This window comes from Hemiscyllium ocellatum, chromosome 1 (assembly GCF_020745735.1).
Source record: "Hemiscyllium ocellatum isolate sHemOce1 chromosome 1, sHemOce1.pat.X.cur, whole genome shotgun sequence".
In the NCBI taxonomy this organism is placed as follows: Eukaryota; Metazoa; Chordata; class Chondrichthyes; order Orectolobiformes; family Hemiscylliidae; genus Hemiscyllium; species Hemiscyllium ocellatum.
The window spans coordinates 127,601,050-127,620,036 of record NC_083401.1 but is presented as its reverse complement, the minus strand read 5'-3'; the positions used below and the strand labels follow the sequence as shown (position 1 = coordinate 127,620,036).

Sequence of the window (18,987 nt, the reverse complement as noted above, 5' to 3'; positions counted from 1 at the left end):
GGAGCACTATCAAACAGACTTGATACTCTAATTCGCTCACGTGACATGGACATTGCAGTTGGGCCTGGCATTTATTTGCCAGAATTGCCCTTGAGAAAGTGGTGGTGAGCTGCCTTCCTGAACCGCTGAACTCCATGTTCTCTACGGAGAGCTCATAACACTGTTGGAAAGCAAATTTCAGATTGCCACCAAGAGCTCTTTGAGCTGGTACTGGGCTGCACATTAGCTCACTCGGCATGGTCTTTCTTTTACAGGAGAAGTTGGATAATTGACTACATTTAGATTAGATTAGATTACTTACAGTGGGGAAACAGGCCCTTCGGCCCAACAAGTCCACACTGACCCGCTGAAGCGTAACCCACCCAGACCCATTCCCCTACATTTATCCCTTCACCTAACACTATGGGCAATTTAGCATGGCCAATTCACCTAACCAGCACATTTTTAGATTGTGGGAGGAAACCGGAGCACCCGGAGAAAACCCACACAGACATGGGGAGAATGTGCAAACTCTACACAGTCAGTCGCTTGAGGTGGGAATTGAACCCAGGTCTCTGGCGCTGTGAGGCAGCAGTGCTAGCCACTGTGCCACCCACATCTGCTCTTTAGCTTGTGGCTCTCAGAATTACTGCTCCAACATGAAGCTTGAAGCACTCCTAGTATTTTTTTTGTCCTTAGTTTTGTTTTGTCTTGCTAGACCTGCTAGAAACAGAGATTTATGCTGTCGCACTGTTTTTCTAACCAATTCCATCTGTGATCACGAAATGACGTCAAACGTTCATGAGAGGAAGTTGTTGAAGAAGCTTAATTAAATCATGATGACGAATATTAAATAACTTCCTCTCAGCCAACAATGGCTCCTTTACAATATCACCAATCTGGTATTTCAATTTACTGGTGAGCACCAAAATGGAATGAAATATTCAGTAACATCCAAAATTGGACCAACTTAGAAACCTTAAGTTTGTTCTGCTGCAAAGATACAATGACACTGTTTTCCTGTTAGTTTTGTCATTATAAACAATATGTCCATCCAACTATGTGAATGTTACACTGGAGGATAGTATGCAATAGATCAGTATCTCTCACTTATACCACGTGTTTTGGAGGAGCCAGTGTTGGACTGGGGTGGACAAAGTTAAAAATCAGAGATGAGAGTGTGATGCTGGAAAAGCACAGCAGATCAGGGAGCATCTAAGGAGCAGGAGAATCGACGTTTCAGGCAAAAATCCTTTATCAGGAATGAGGCAGAGTCGAGGGGTGTGAGATGAATGGGAGGGGGGTGGGGCTGGGGAGAAGGTAGCTGAGAGTGTGTCACAACCACCTGATGAAGGAGCAGTGCTTTGAAAACTAGTGATTCCAAATAAACCAGTTAGACTGTAATCTGGTGTTGTGTGATTTTTTAAAAACTTTGTACCATGTGGTTATTGTGACAGTGGCAGGGAGACTATGACAGCTTGGTGTGCTAAAATATTTTATTATTATCATGTTGTGCGCATTTGATCTTCTTGACATTTTAGTGGGATCTTCAAAGTAAATTTCCAAAGCAAAGCATTGCCATGAGTTACTTCTGTACCTGACTTTCCTAACAGTACAGCAATACAGATATGTCCAAGTTCAATAGCAGTCTAGAAGCAAGCAAATGCATTTGATTGTCCGTATAGTTCATGTATCTGACCTGTTTGGTTTATTTAGCCAAATTGAGCTCTGAAAATCTGTGGGTTTCAATTTCCATATTTAGGTGAACATTGTTTTCACTAGTGTTGTCAGGGCTAACTGCCAGAAGTTGTGAGTTCATGTAAGTAACGCTATGTAGCTAATGTACATGGGGTAGTTGAATACTCAAACCCTTACATACAGAGCTCTGGCATCAGCCACTCCCATTCAATTGGAAAACCTAGAACTTACTGAGCATAAGGAAAGGGTTATTGATGTTACTTCTTTGATGGTTTAGGTAATTTTCCTCATTGTGATTGTTTCAACTTAGGCCCATCTTAAGAACTGTACATTCCCACACATACTCTTTATCTGGGTGAAGGGACTGGGGCATTCTAGCGAAGTTTGCCGATGATACGAAGTTAGGTGGACAGGCAGGTAGTACTGAGGAAGTGGGGAGGCTGCAGAAGGATCTAGACAGTTTGGGAGAGTGGTCCAGGAAATGGCTAATGGAATTCAATGTGAGCAAATACGAGGTCTTGTACTTTGGGAAAAGGAATACAAGCATGGACTACTTTCTAAACGGTGAGAAAATTCGTAAAGCCAAAGTACAAAGGGATCTGGGAGTGCTAGTCGAGGATTCTCTAAAGGTAAACATGCAGGTTGAGTCCATGATTAAGAAAGCGAATGCAATGTTGCCATTTATCTCAAGAGAGTTGGAATATAAAAGCACCGTTGTGCTACTGAGACTTTATAAAGCTCTGGTTAGGCCCCATTTGGAGTAGTGTGTCCAGTTTTGGTCCCCACACTTCAGGAAGGACATACTGGCACTGGAATGTGTCCAGCGGAGATTCACACGGATGATCCCTGGAATGGTTGGTCTAACATGCGAGGAATGGCTGAGGATCCTGGGATTGTATTCATTGGAGTTTAGAAGATTAAGGGGAGATCTAATAGAAACTTACAAGATAATACATGGCTTGGAAAGGGTAGACACTAGGAAATTGTTTCCATTAGGCGAGGAGACTAGGACCCGTGGACACAGCCTTAGAATTAGAGGGGGTAAATTCAGAACAGAAATGCAGAGACATTTCTTCAGCCAGAGAGTGGTGGGCCTGTGGAATTCATTGCTGCAGAGTGCAGTGGAGGCCGGGGCGCTAAATGTCTTCAAGGCAGAGATTGATAAATTCTTGATGTCACAAGGAATTAAGGGCTATGGGGAGAATGCGGGTTAGTGGAGTTGAAATGCCCAGTCATGATTGAATGGCGGAGTGGACTTGATGGGCCGAATGGCCTTACTTCCACTCCTATGTCTTATGGTCTTATCTGCACCAGTTCCTGATTGACCCAGGTCTGCAGGTTTCACCCCTTTAATTAGCTCCCCATGTAATGTGGAAACAGTGGACACCTGAACAACATGATCCTTGGAGAAGATCTCCACTGGAGTTATGCCAGGAATGTGAATGAAAATTTGGAGCACTTTTCTCTAAAATAAAGGGAAACAATGGAAGATTATCCAAAGAACCGAAGGCAAAAATAATAAGCAGGTAGTCAGACATGAAGTGAGTTGTGTCACATTCACAAACCTGTGTGAGTGAAAGGAAAATAAGAGATATTGGGTGCACTTAAAATAAAGCATGAGATTTGCTTTGCAATGTACACTTGGCTACTGAGATGAGCAGTAGAATGTATAAGAAACAGAATGCCTGAACGATTAAAGAACAGAAAGTAGCCAAAAGCTAAAATTAAAAAGCAAATCCATGATGTCTATGACAGACATTATAGAAAATTACATGGCCAGGATCTTCCTGGTTTTGGACTAAGTCTGAAAATGGATAAATTTGAGGAGGGAAAAAAAAAGCTTACAAAGATGAAAAAGCCACTGACAATCAGCAATAGTGCTTGGTTGTCTGCAGGCTTTCTGCTGATATTTGGAGCCTCAGTATGAAGAAGCCCCAGACACCAAGATCTGGCAGCCAATCAGAAGTGGAGATTATTCCTCTTTCTGGAGGATCTCACCCTGGATTCCCAGGATGAAAAATCAGCTGTGATCAAGGTCAATGTTGTTCGTTTGTGTCGCAAGGTAGGAGCCAAGGAGAGAGGGAGCAGGCTGTTTGGAAGTAAGACAGGATATGACACTCAGCAACTGAATCCACTGATTGTGCACAGTGTAGGATTGAGCAAAATTCCTCATAATCTGAAATACTGGACCAAAATCCTGGACTTTTCAACTTTTAAAAATTAAGCAGTTGGGTTATGTTCTGGGAGAATACACAGACACCGAGATAGTTGCCTGGAACCGTTGCTCAGCCTGAAGATCCGATTCACACCTCGACTCTGAAAGAACAATTAACCAGCCCTAACACTCTAGACTGAAATTTAGCTTTTACCCTTTGGGCTGCACCAACCCAGACATTACGGGGCCTAGCAAGGCATTCAACTTTGATTAACATTCATGCCCAGAGATACTGGACATTCCACTTAAACAAAATACATTCACACTTCCACTTAACTATCAAGCAGCCAATTGACCTCAAAAGGGCACCCCAGTAATACAACGGCAAGTGTAGATTTGGCACAAAGATAACAGCCCCACAATTAGTAAAATCACTGGCCCTGATCTCACCTGAGAGCCCTATCCCCGCAGCTACCACCAGGAGAAGGATGGTAAAGAGTGATTCTCTCAGAGAACTAACTGCATACATAACTATCTCCAGAAGTGGTCATTCCAAAACCCACTAACACAGGCCTGTTCCTTATCAGGGGAACCAATGGTGACCGGCCACGACCAGCAGACCTGAGAACCAACGACCTCTGAAAACCACCGACCCAACCGATACCACAAGGTCTCATGCACATCCTGAGGTGAAAATTGGCTCATAAAAACCACCAGAAAGCAAGAAGAACCAAGTATTCACCCGTAACTCCACCACACATCCTACCACAGACTCAACCCAGACAGGAGGCCTACACCATCCAAAACCTTCATCAAGGCATTGGGTACGACAAGAGGGAGCAGCACATCAAAATCGCAAATTCTCCCCAGTGGTGAACTTAACTCCTGAGACCCCAAAGTTTCCAACATAGTGAACAAGGAGTGGGAGGTGGGTGGTTACAGAGCAGGGAACCCCAAGGGTAGGAAGCCTAATATAATTTCTGTGATAAAAATCTGCTGTTTAGTTCTAATATAGTGTTTAACCTGTATTCAATTTGATAGAGTATCTAATTACTGTCCTCTGTATAACTGTGTTTATTTCACAGCTTCATTGCATTTGGCTTTTATTTCTTGTGTTATACTTACCCTTTTGAAGTTAAATAAAGACAGAGATTCTCTTGCTCTGAAACACCTGCCTTCTTCATTTCACATTCCCTAAGTAAGTCCAGTGTCAGAACCAGGGATCTGGGGGTGATTTGAACCACCCAAAAATCAGCAAATTACTGATCGCAAACCAGAAACCCTCCAACAGATTGAGGGCCCCCACCCTAAAGTGACAGCCTGCCCACCACGGTTAACCAGTTGGGAAGGCCAGTTTAACGTCACCCTGCCTGGAGCTGAAATAATTGCAGCGATTTAATTGATCACCCCTTGATTGACAGAGGGGTGCAAAGGTGGAGGTTGGACTTTCCCACCCAGAATTTAATTTATACAAGATTGGGAGAGTGGTGTTCTGGCCTGCTACCATCCTACCTAAGTTCACTACCTTCGACTGGTACCAGACTATTCCACCCTCAGATTATACAGCACAGAAACAGGCTGTTCATTCTAATTCTTTTGTGTCATGTGAAGACCAGAAGTGGAAATATTACCTCCACATCAACCCTATCCAAGACATACATATTCTAAAAAATATTAGATCACTTCAAAATATTTTTCCATAAGTACAATTTTTTCAATCTTCCCTGATAGCTGTAAACTCTCAGCTCAGATCTGATCCTTGTAATCCTACTTTAGGCTTTCTCAAGTGCTTCCTCTTGTCAGTTTTAGTTGTATTTAGTCGAACCCCAGGACATAGTATAACCAGGGTCCTATACAAGTTTACCATTTTTTTGAATTCACTTATGAGATGTGGACATCAGTGGCTGGGCCAGCATTTATTGCCCATCCCTAGCTGCCCTTGAACTGTCTACCACATTGCTCTCGGTCTGGCATCACATGTACATTAGACAAGATGAAGATGGTAGAGTACCTTCCCTGAGGGACTTCAGTGAGTCACATGGGTTTTTCCCAATAATTGGCAATATTTTGTGGGAAATTATTAATTCCTGAATATCTTTTGTTGAATTCAGTTTTCACCATCTGCTGTGGCAGATTTCAAATCCAGCTCTCTAGAGTTTTGACTGATTTCTGGATTAATAGTCTAGAAATAGTACCACTAGGCCTTCGCCCCACTCTAGTTCACATAACTTAACCACATCTTAATTCTATACACTATAAATAAATCCCAGTGTTTTAATAGCATATTAAAATGCTTTATTAATCTATGATTTGTCTTATAGAAAATTATGTATTCACCTAGGTCCCTGGATCCTTTCACTCATCTACTCCATTCAATTTCTTAATTTCTAAGCATATTGATGTTTTTATTATTCCCACTGAAGGGCATCATCTTCCATTTGTCCAATTTAAAAGTCATCAACCACTTAATTGTTCAGTCTGTAAAATTTAAAAAAAAATTCTTCTGGTCTTAAGTTGCATGCTTCCTGTGTTAAATTACTCACTAGAATATCAGATATCAGAAACAATGAGACACTGAAGGTCAAAATAAGAGGTAAACCTACGAAAAGTGTAGAAACTGAATGCTAGAAGTATTAGGAATAAGATACCACAAGTGGAAATTACATGCAGCAGGAAGAAAACCTACAAAGTAGAAGAAATATGAAAAACATGTCAAACCCTAGAGGACGATAATAAGTACAACATACAATGACACAGGGCTCCAAAAATCTAGAGCAGACGTGAAAGGAGGTGATGAAGCCTATAGTTAGGAACATAAGGGAAGCCAAAATGCTAATCCTTGGGTGTGGAAAGACCTATTCTCATCGAACATCTTTTGTCAAAAAGACTAAATACAGGTGTGTTATCAGAATAAGAAGGCAGTTTGTTTTATGAACAGAAAATGAAAGATCGGTAAGATTATTCAAAGAGATTTCAATCAACTAAACGTAATTTCTGAATCATCTGAAGTGATTTGGAGTCCAAGTTGGCCAACGAAGTGCATGGATGCTTCATGACACCTTGTTCTTTGGAAGCCATTGAGACCCAGAGAGACACTAGAATATCAGATATCAGCAACAATGAGACACTGAAGGGGAAAAAAAGGAGGTAAGTCTACGAAAAGTGTAGAAACTGAATACTAGAAGTATTAGGAATAAGAGATTTGAGACCCAGACAGATGACCGGCGACTATGGCAAGGACTGAATGACATCACAGGTTCTAAGTAGAGACAGTGCAAGATAGCAGACGATGACACATCCCTCCCAGATGGTCTCAACGCTTTCTATGCTTGCTTCGAGCAGAATTTCAGTGGACAGGTAACATCTATTCCAATAAGTCCTGACGAGCCTATCCTAACAGTCACTGCATCAGAGGTCAGATCAGTTTTCCTTTGTGTGAATCCAAGGAAAGTGATGGGACCAGACGGAGTACTAGGCTGTGATCTCAGAGCATGCGCAAATAACTGGCAGAGGTCTTCTTGGACATCTTCAACCTCTCCCTGCAGCAGGCCACTGTCCCTGCCTGTTTCAAGAGGGCCAACATCATCCCTGTGCCTAAGAAGGTTCATGCAGCATGTCTCAATGACTACCGCCCAGTGGCCTTATCTTCGGTAGTTATGAAGTGCTTTGAAAGGCTGGTCATGACTATTAATAAACTCCAGCCTCCCCACTACTCTTGACCCACTCTAATTTGCCTATTGGACCAACAGATCCATGTCAGATGCCATATCACTTGCCCATCACTCCTCCTTACAACATCTTGTCACCAAGAGCAGCTAGGTAAGAATCCTACTCATTGACTGCAGTTCAGACTTCAACACTAATATCCCCCGGAGACTGATTACAAAACTTAGTGATCTCGAACTAAGCCCCACTCTCTGCAACTGGATCCTCTGGTTCCTGATCCACAGGTCACAATCAATGAAAATTGGGGATAATATTTCATCTTCACAAACACTCAACACTGGAGCCCCCCAGGGTGCATACTTAGTCCCCTACTGTACTCACTGTATACCCATGACTGTGTCGCCAAACACCAGACGAATGCCATTTACAAGTTCGCTGATGATACCACCATAGTTGGTCAAATCTCAGATGGCAACAAAACAGATTACCGATGGGAGGTGGAAGACCTGGAAAAATGGTGCACTGAGAACAACCTAGCTCTCAATGCTGGCAAAACCATTATTGACTTTTGGCGGGATGTGAATCATGCCCCCCCCACATTAACAGTACAGAGGTGGAACGAGTGGTTATCAACAACAAGCTTTCTTGGACTCTTCTTGTGGACGCACTGGTTACAAAGGCCCAACAACGTCTCTTCTTCCTCAGGCAGCTGAGAAAAGTTGGCATGATGGCGAATACCCTTGCCAACTTTTATAGGTGTGCCATTGAGAGTTTTCTGTCTGAATGTATCACTGCCTGGTATGGCAACTGGGAGAAAGTGAGGACTGCAGATGCTGGAGTACCAGAGTTGAAAAATGTGGTGCTGGAAAAACACAGCAGGCCAGGCAGCATCTGAGAAGCAGGAGAATTGACGTTCCGGGCATAAGCCCTTCTTCAGGAATTCTTGAAGAGGGGCTTATGCCTGAAACGTCAATTCTCCTGCTCCTCGGATGCTGCCTGGCCTGCTGTGTTTTTCCAACACCACATTTTTCAACTCTGATATGGCAACTGTACCATTTAAAATCGGAGATGATTACAGAAAGTGGTAAACTCGACCCGGACAATCACAAAGGCTCCCATCTGTGGATTCCATCTATCAGGCCCACTGTCAAGGAAAGGCCACCTGCATTCTCAAAGATCCATCCCACCCTGACAATGCTTTTCTCCAACCTCTACCATCAGGAAGAAGCTACAGAAGCCTGAACACATGCACCAGCCGGTTTCAAAACAGTTGCTACCTTACTCTTGTTAGAATACTGAATGGACTCACAAACTCTTAGCATTCGCCTGTACCTGTGTTCTTGTTTTTGCCACTGTTTACTTGTATTTATTTATTTATCTATGCCATTTAACTATGGGATCTGCCTGTATTGCTTGAAAGACAAAGCGTTTTATTGTGCCTTGCTACACATGACAATAAATTCATAACTTGATAATGATCCACAATAATCCAGAATAGGAACTGAGTGTAACAGCACTCTTAATGGATAGTGATGGTGATCATGATCATGTTTTAACTCAATGGGTGAGAAAAATTGTACAAAGTCATTTATACTCCTTTGATGTGATTACACCAGGGGTTCGATAACATTGCACTACACTTTTGTTTACAAATGATTGGTTGGGAGAATTACAAAATTACACTTTTAAGATGTTTAACAGTGAGGATTTTCCTTTTATTTTCCATTAAAATTCATTAAATTACAGAAGCAAATACAAATTCAAACTAATCCTGCAATTTGTTTGGTTCAGTGCAGGCTTTCTCCTGGTCCTTTCAGGTTTTTTTTGAGAGACAAAAACACTGCAGATACTTGAGGTAGACAAGGAGGAGGCTGGAAGAACACAGCAAGCCAGGCAGCATCAGGAGGTGGAGAAGTCAATGTTTTGGGTGTAACTCTTCTTCAGGACTGAGGAAGGGTTACAGCCAAAACATTGACTTCCCCACCTCCTGGTGCTGCCTGGCTTGCTGTGTTCTTCCAGCCTCCTGCTTGTCTAAGTTCAGGTTTTTTTTGGCAGGAATGAACAGATGTTTTAAGCAAGCATGAAGAGAGGTATTCTTCACTTTGTAGCTCAACTGAGTGAGAGATCTTGGGAATGTGGTGACTGAGGGTATTTTAATGGTTAATCCCTTTCTGAATCAAGTTTAGTTTGCACTTGTTTTCACCGTATTACTAGAGTCACACGGCATGGAAACAGACCCTTGGATCCAACTTGTCCATGATGACCAGGTTTCCCAAACTAAACTAGTCCCACTTGGCCCATAACCCTCTAAACCTTTCCTATCCGTGTACTTGTACAAATTTCCTTTAAATGTTGTAACTGTACCTGCACCCACCACTACCTCTGGGAGTTTATTCCATAAATGCACTGTCATGTGTGTGAAAAAATAGCTCTCTTAAAAATCTTTCCCCTCTCACCTTAAACCTATGCCCTCTAGTGGTGGACTCCCCTATCATAGAGAAAGGACCTTTGCTTTTCACCTTATCTATGTCCCTCATGATTTTATGAACCTTCATAAGGTCACCCCGTCAACCTCTTAGGTTTCGGGGTAGAAAGTCTCAGCCTATCCAGCCTCTCCTTGTAACTCAAACCCTCCAGTCCCATCCATGGGAAATGGGCATCACTGGCTGCCCTTGAGAAGGTGGTGTTGAGCTGCCTTCCATTTTTTGATTTGGCATTTAACAACACATATTGTTAAGGTCCAATTTCTTGCAGTTGAGAATAAGCAGTTCCCTATTGTCAAGGCAGCTGCAGGCAGCTAATCAAGTTGCTATTTAGAATCTGCTTGTCGAGTCAATAGTGTTGGTTTATCTCAGTGGAATTTAAGCTAGCATAACTGCAACTGCTCTTGCTAAGCACACATTGTAAGCAAACACAAAGATAGCAGCTTGTCACTAAATGCAGGTGAAGTCTGAATGTAAACTCAGGAATCGGGTAAATGAGGGAATTTGGTGCCAAATGGGAGGAGATGTTGTTTTGAGCTTCAGAAAAAATAATGGGCTGAGTGTGTGTGTGTGTGTGTGTGTGTGTGTGTGTGTGTGTGTGTGTGTGTGTGTGTGTGAGAGAGAGAGAGAGAGAGAAGCCAGAAACTGGCAGTGGAGCAAGGAGCCCAGAAGCATTAGTTGCAAGAACAGATAAGTGTGGTGGATAAGTTTTATATTTTTCTTTCTCTAAATGGGGGCAGTAGTTTAAATAGGAATTGGGGAGATGTAGGTATTGCCTTAATTTGTGGATCAACTAGTTAAACCACTTTAGATATTTATAGATACTGGCTGAGTAATATTTATAATCTTAATTAGTTAACTCCAACACAATAAAGTTGACAGGGTGAGTGATCTGTTGTACTTATAGATGTAGGATCAAGTGGACAATCTGTGTGCTCCATGGTAACTACATTGGCAGCAAGTGTCTGCCACTTGAGGAACTTTTGCCTTTGAGTTTCTGAACTCAGTCAGAACTTTGGATATCGGAATGCATCAGGAAGGGGAACGTTATCCACATTCGTTGATTCAGGAGATAATCATATCCCTTAAGTGGAATATTTTGAAGATGGTTTATGGTCAGGGACTTGAGGACATGACTGTCAGCAAAGCAGTCATACTTGTGGTTCAGGTGAAATTCAGGAATTCACAAATTTGGGTTCTGGCTTTGAATTCGGCTCCTAGCTATTCACCCTCTCCAAGCAGAAACTCTGTCCTAGTCCTACCTATGTTGTTTACGATTGCTGAATCCTTCCCTTCCCACTACAAATTCCTCTCAAACCCAGAGTAAATGTTCCAAACCCTGGCAGTGGAAAGAGACACAGCCACTTGAACCATTGTTTGCAGAAATGTGACGATTAACTTGTCTCTGACAAACACTATAGTTCTATTAATGTACCCTGCTTGAATTACGGTAATCTTCCAAAATTTTCTAAAATTCTGTGCAAGCCCTGGTGGTTTGGAAAACCTGAAATATACCACCTCTGTTCAAGAAAGGAGGGAGATAGAAAGCAAGAAAATATAGTCTGCCATTGGGAAAATGGTAGAATTCATTATTAAATCATGAATAGCAGGACATTTCGAAAACCATAAATCATTCAGGCCGAATCAGCATAGTATTGTGAAAGAGAAATCATATTTGAAATTTGAGGATATTACAATTATGTGGATAAAAGAGAACATATGATATTGTATACTCGGCCAAAGATGAAGTGCCCAAGGTAAGGGAAGATGGTGTTGGGGTGCTATATTAACTGGGACAGAAGATTCTTAATTTACAGGAAATAGAGAGTGAGAATAAACTGGGTATTCTGAGAATGGCAAACTGTAATTAGTGGAGTTCCACATGGATCAGTACTGGGGTCCCAACTATTATGACCTATATTAATGATTTGTATGAAGAGACCATTAAATTGCAGCTAGATTGATACAAAAATGCACAGCAAGGAATTTTTTGAGGAGGATACAAAGGAGCCTGCAAAAAGATATAGTTAGGGTTAAAAAATGGCAGATTGAGTGTAATGTGGGAAAGTGTAAATTTGTCCACTTTGGTTGGAAGAATAAAAAAGCAAAGTATTATTTAAACGGAAAGATACTGAAGATTGCTGCACAGTGACTCACCATCCTTATCCATGAAACACAATAAAAAGTTAAAAATCACACAACATCAGATTATACTCCAACTGGTTTATTGGGAAGCACTAGCTATCGGAGCACTGCTCCTTCATCAGGTGGTTGTGGAAGCTGTCAATCAAAACAGCTTCCAAATAAACCTGTTGGACTATAACATGGTGTTGTGTGAGTTTTAACTTTGTACACCCCAATCCAGCACCGGCTCCCCCAAATAATAAAAAAAAACAAGAAATTATAGCAAGTGCTTAACAAGCCTAACAGAATTTTGATTTTGTTGTATGGAAGATGTTATACAAAAAATTAAGAAATCTTGCTACAATGATAGATGGGAATGTTAAGATTATATGTCGGAGTATTGTGTGTATTGGTCACTTTACTTAAGAACGGACACAGATGGCACTGGAGCCCGTAGATTCATTAAACTAGGATGAGGAAAGATTGAGCATATTGACCTCTCCTCACTGATGTTTAGAGGAACGAGAGGTGATATTTTTGAAACATACAATTCTGAGAGGGCCTGACAGAGAAAATATTGACAGGATGTTTCATCTTAAGGAGTGTCTCAATTAAGATGGATACAAGAAGGAAGTTGTTCCTTCAGCAGATCATTGGTACTTGGAATTCGGGCTCACAGACAGCACTGAAGGCTGGATCATTGAATATATTCAAGACTGAGTTAGACAGATTTTGATTAATAAGAGTTAGGAGGGCAGGCATGAAAGTGGAGTTAAAGACACATCATTTCAGTCATGACCTCATTGACTGGAAGCGTAGGCTTGTACCGCCAAATGGCCTATACCTGCTCTTTTTTTTTAATTCATGCACAGGACAAGGACATTGCTGGCTGCACCACCATTTATTGCCCATTCCTAATTGCCCAGAGGCAGTTAAGAGCCAACCATGTTGCTGTGGGTTTGGAGTCACTTGTATTCCAGACCAAATAGGCATGGTAGTTTCCCTCCCTCAAGGACATTAGTGACCCAAATGAGTTTTTAAGACAATGGACCATGCTTTCATCAGTAGATTCTTAATTCCAGATTTTTATTGAATTCAAATTCCACCATCTGCCATGGTGATCTTCAAACCCAGGTCCCCAGAACACCAGCAGGGTCTCTGGATTAACAGTCTTGCATTAACACCATTAAGTCATCGCCTCCATTCTTATATTTCTATGTTTTGAAATTCCAGGGAAACACTAACCAGAACAATGCAGGCTAGAAAAATATATTAGGCGCATAAAATCCCATCGCAGCGTAGTTTTTTTTGAGGGTGGGAGAAACCGGAAAACATGGCTGCCCACGTTTGAGCTTGCATTCAATTACAATGGGGTTATATGGAGTTCCAAACCAAGCTTCATCAGTTTCATTTGTCAATGCAGCAATAAACTAACATTTACATTTAATGTGTTTTGAAATGTTAAAAGCTTGCTGTAGATTATTTCATGGATAAATGTTTCAATTTATAACAGCATTTGTTGTTCATCTCAATTCATTGACAGATCCAATCTTCCCATTACATCCAAATAGCTTTTTGAATGATTTCCAGTCTGCTCTGCCAATAACTTCCACATAAGGAGTCTTTGAGAGTGTTGATTATTTTTCTAATTGTCGCCTTTTTTTACTATTTATCTTCAGGTCTACGTCTGACATTCATTGATTTTACTTCGTGCAATATAAGACCATAAGACATAGGAGTGGAAGAAAGGCCATTCAGCCCATCAAGTCCACTCCGCCATTCAAACATGACTGATGGGCATTTCAACTCCACTTACCCACATTCTCCCCGTAGCCCTTAATTCCTCGTGACATCAAGAATCTATCAATCTCTGCCTGACATTTAGCGTCCCGGCCTCCACTGCACTCTGCAGCAATGAAATCCACAGGCCCACCACTCTCTGGCTGAAGAAATGTCTCTGCATTTCTGTTCTGAATTGACCCCCTCTAATATTAAGGCTGTGTCCACGGATCCTAGTCTCCTCGCCTAACAGAAAAATATTTTCTAGCGTCCACCCTTTCCAAGCCATGTATTATCTTTTAAGTTTCTATTAAGTCTCCCCTTAATCTTCTAAACTCCAATGAATACAATCCCAGGATCCTCAGCCATTCCTTGTATGTTAGACCAACCATTCAGGGATCATCCGTGTGAATCTCTGCTGGACATGTTCCAGTGCCAGTATGTCCTTCCTGAGGTGTGGGGACCAAAACTGGTCACGGTACTCCAAATGGGGCCTAACCAGAGCTTTATAAAGTCTCAAGTAACACAACGGTCAGCTGATTGTTGTGGTTCTGTTTGCCGAGCTGGGAATTTGTGTTGCAGATGTTTCGTCCCCTGTCTAGGTGACATCCTCAGTTCTTAGGACCCTCCTGTGAAGCGCTTCTGTGATCTTTTCTCCAGCATTTGTAGTGGTCTGAATCTGTCACTTCCGGTTGTCAGTTCCAGCTGTCTGTTGCAGTGGCCGGTATATTGGGTCCAGGTTGATGTGCTTATTGATTGAATCTGTGGATGAGTGCCATGCCTCTAGGAATTCCCTGGCTGTTCTCTGTTTGGCTTGTCCTACAATAGTAGTGTTGTCCCAGTCGAATTCATATTGCTTGTTATCTGCGTGTGTGGCTACTAAGGATAGCTGGTCGTGTCGTTTCGTGGCTAGTTGGTGTTCATGGTTGAACTACGAAAGCAACCATCCCAACACACACAAAAGAAGTTGCATCAAGACACTATTCAAAAGGGCCACAACACACTGCAGTACACCAGAACTGCAAAAAGAGGAAGAAGAACACCTATACAATGTATTCGCCAAAAACGGATACCCGCGCACTTTCATCAACAGATGCCTAAGGGAAAGACAACGGAACGAGGACATGCCACAACTCAAAGGACTAGCCACACTACCATACATCAAGAGCATTTCCGAACTGACAGCCAGACTACTGCGACCACTAGGACTCATAACAGCACACAAACCAACAGCCACTCTCAGACAACAACTCACCAGAACGAAGGACCCGATACCCAGCATGAGCAAAACCAACGTAGTGTACAAAATCCCATGCAAGGACTGCACAAAACACTACATAGGACAAACAGGAAGACGCCTAACGATCCGCATCCATGAACACCAACTAGCCACGAAACGACACGACCAGCTATCTTTAGTAGCCACACACGCAGATGACCAGCAACATGAATTCGACTGGGACAACACTACTGTTATAGGACAAGCCAAACAGAGAACAGCCAGGGAATTCCTAGAGGCATGGCACTCATCCACAGATTCAATCAATAAGCACATCGACCTGGACCCAATATACCGGCCACTGCAATAGACAGCTGGAACTGACAACTGGAAGCAATAGATTCAAACCACTACAAATGCCGGAGAAAAGATCACAGAAGCGTTTCACAGGAGGCTCCCAAGCACTGAGGATGTCACCTAGACTGGGGATGAAATGTCTGCAACACAAATTCCCAGCTCGGTGAACAGAACCACAACAACGAGCACCCGAGCTACAAATCTTCTCACAAACGTTGAATATGTCAGCTGAAGTAATCAACCTCACAGAAAATTAAGTACAGCGCAAAAATATCCCACACACCTTTGTCCTCTCAGTATCATCACTGTGCTGACACTGAGAGCACATCATTTCCTACAGTCATTTTAGAGTCATCGAGGCAGAGTCATACAGCCTGGAAACAGACCCTTCTGTAAAACCAATTCATGCCAACTATAAACTAGCCCCACCTGCCTGTGTTTGTCCCATATACCTCCAAACTTTTCCTATTTATGTATTGATCCAAATACCTGTTAGCTGTACCTGCATCCACCACTTCCTCTGGAAGTTGTCAACCACTCTCTCTGTGAAAAGAAAGTTGCTCCTTGTGTCTTTTTCAAATCTTTCTCCTCTTACCTTAAAATATTTCCCCTAGACTTGAAATTCCCCACTATAGGGAAAAGACACCTGCCATTCACTTTATCTGTACCCTTCACAATTTTGTAAACATTTGATAGAAGTATTTTATACAATCTCTATTTTCTTCCAAGATTCAAAACTATAGACTCCTGTCAAATTATTTCAACCCCAATCATGAAGACACTGAATGATTACCTTCATCCTAGTTTATTAACAAAGCAAATAACACCTCTAAAAATCATGGAATTTCTTGTCATTTTGTTTGGAAGGCTTGGGAGCTTTGATGATGGGGAGAAAAAGTGTCAATCTTTTACATAAGACTTCCAATCAAATTCTTTTAGAGTTATGTTTGTCTTACAACATTTTGTGTAGCCAGTAAAGGGAAAAATAAATACAGAAAAGAGTGATGAATGCTTTTACTTTCAAAACCTTGATTGTTTTTGTGGAAGGGTTTCAGAGACAAACCTCCAATGATTGGAAGGTAAGGTAAGAATATACAATGATGTTTTTTACAATGTGATAATGAAGAAATCTCATAAATCGTATATTGAATTTATCAAAAAAAAATCTGACAGCCGATTCTGATAACTGTTAAAGGTGCTGACAGAAGGTTCAGGAAGTCTGTCATCAAGTTACCTCAGAAACAGGAAAGGAACAGCAGCCCAGTGATCACAGTAAAACCAAAATCCATTCATCAGCGACACATTGAAAGTTTTGCTCAGTATCAATCATATGGCAGTGATCTATTAAGCTTAGTGTGGGTTGAAATAGAAACTGTATCCTCTGTACATGTTTTAAATTTAAATTCCAGAGTTTTGCCAACATTGAAATGGGAAGACTAGTAAATTTTGTTTTTTGAAAGAAACACTTCTTTTAACATAAAAGTCCTGATGTAAAAACTTCCACTAGTCTAAATATTTTAACTAAAAGTTCATACAATAGAGAAATTAAACATATTATATATCATACATTACTGTGGTGACTTGACTAAGTAGGCTAGAGTTAAGACATATCTATGAACTAACTTCTGAACTACAGTAGCCTATTTTCTTTGAGTCTGGGTCAAATGTTGGCAATAAACAATTTGAATGCTTTATGTGTATTGGTATACTGTACCTTTTGTCCTGGTGGTCCCTGGGGTCCCTAGAAAAACAAAAGCACATTGAGATGTTATTATCACATTGACAATTCAGCATTTGTGATGAATTCTCAAAATCTAATCCAGTAAACGTTGCAATAGACCTTCTTATACTGCCTAACTTGTCAAGGTCACAGAAATCTTAAGATGATAGTGACACAAATACTGCAAGAGAATAGCGACTTAAATAGTGACTTGGAGGTGCCAGTGTTGGACTAGGTTGGACAAAGTTAAAAATCATACAATACCAGGTTATAGTCCACCAGATTTATTTGGAAGCATGAGCTTTTGGAGTGCCACTCCGAGAGCTAGCGTTTCCAAATAAATCTAGTGGACAATAACCTGGTGTTGTATGATCTTTACTCAAATAGTAACTTAAGAAAAATAGATACTGAAATGTGATTTTAGTTATAATGGGAGTGACATGCTTGGTTCACCAAAGGTATCTAATCTCTTCCAGTTGGATCAAAGTGGCAGCTTGTGACACTACTTTCTTATGTTTGCCAAAGTGTTGAATGAACCTTTGGCATATTTTTCCTGTTAATGAAGTAAGCACGGAAGACATTCGGTTAAACAATACCATATGTCAGGCTGAGTAATGACCTGTTGTATAACCTAGATACAGTAGGTTCTTATTTATCCAAAATCCAGCCAAGAAGGTTGCTGATTTCTGATTTTACAAAAATACCATCAACTGAACGCCATTGTTTTTCTCTTAGGTTTGATAGAATTAACCAATTTGCCAGATCCTGAATGAACTCTGCTTATCCTAACAGAAAGAATTCATGAGCCTCATGAAAATAGCACCCTGTAGTCTAATAATCACCGTATACCTGCTGCACGTACTGCAAACTTCACATTTGCATGGGAAGGAAAGCTTGGACTGAAACAGCACAAGTAGCTTAATTCTTCTGAGCAAAGATTATTATTGAGGGCTGGGAGCTTAATTAGGCAGTCCCATAATTGTATAGATAATCTAAAATGATCCTTCTAAAGGAAAAGACTACGGTCCTTTAATTCCATTTTTAAAACTCAGTTTGGCCGTTGGAATAAATAGATCAAAAATATGGCTTTGCTCAATGTAATTCCTTCAAAAGGTGATGCAGGTGCTCCTGTAAGCGGGCATCGGTTTCTGGATAAAATAAGGGAGCTATAGTAACGTTAATATTGCAATAAAGTTCCAATATTAACCCATGATGACTTTGGCAACTTCTTTCCAACAAGCCAGCTCCTTCAATAACTCTCAAGCCAAAGTCAAGTTTTAATGGTGATGACATGATTTGTGACAAATTAGAAATGATGTGGTTAGAAAGAGAAAAGTGTCATGATCAGTGTAGGGGAATAATTGATGGAACCAGCCACATTTTCAATTGATAGCTGGCACAGTCTCTTATGGAGGACCATACCATTGGCTCTGAAGAGAAGTCTCTCCAGACTTGCTCACACTGGATTGCTCTGGTGCTGCTCTGTCCCAGATAGTGGGATTAATATTGGGTAGAATTAATAAAACCGAGGGTGAAACATTTTCAATACTTCAGAAATGAATAATGGAGTAAAGCTTAGACAGAAACTGACATTTCAAAAACAAAAGAACAAGACTGTTGATGGTGTTTTGATCAACCATTTAATTCAGATTGCCATGAGTGAAATTCACATCTCTACTGAACTGCTGAATGGAGCCCCTGGTCAGTGAGCAGTGGTTCCTCTTTAAACAGGGTTAAATAAAATGGCCCTTCTTGGGAGATGGGAATAGAAAAATGGCATCATTCAGAATTTTTGCTTCCTGCCTTT

General features: G+C 41.2%; 1 protein-coding gene across 9 annotated transcripts in view; it reads right to left on the bottom strand.

Moving 5' to 3' along the window:
* LOC132816053 (collagen alpha-1(XXV) chain) overlaps positions 1–18,987 on the bottom strand; it is a 653,999-nt gene that overhangs the window by 148,603 nt on the left and 486,409 nt on the right. For all 9 annotated transcript variants that reach the window (XM_060825536.1, XM_060825479.1, XM_060825472.1 and 6 more), the window contains one exon: positions 17,175–17,201. In XM_060825536.1, coding sequence (XP_060681519.1) covers positions 17,175–17,201 — 27 coding nt within the window. The remainder of the gene's footprint in view (positions 1–17,174; positions 17,202–18,987) is intronic.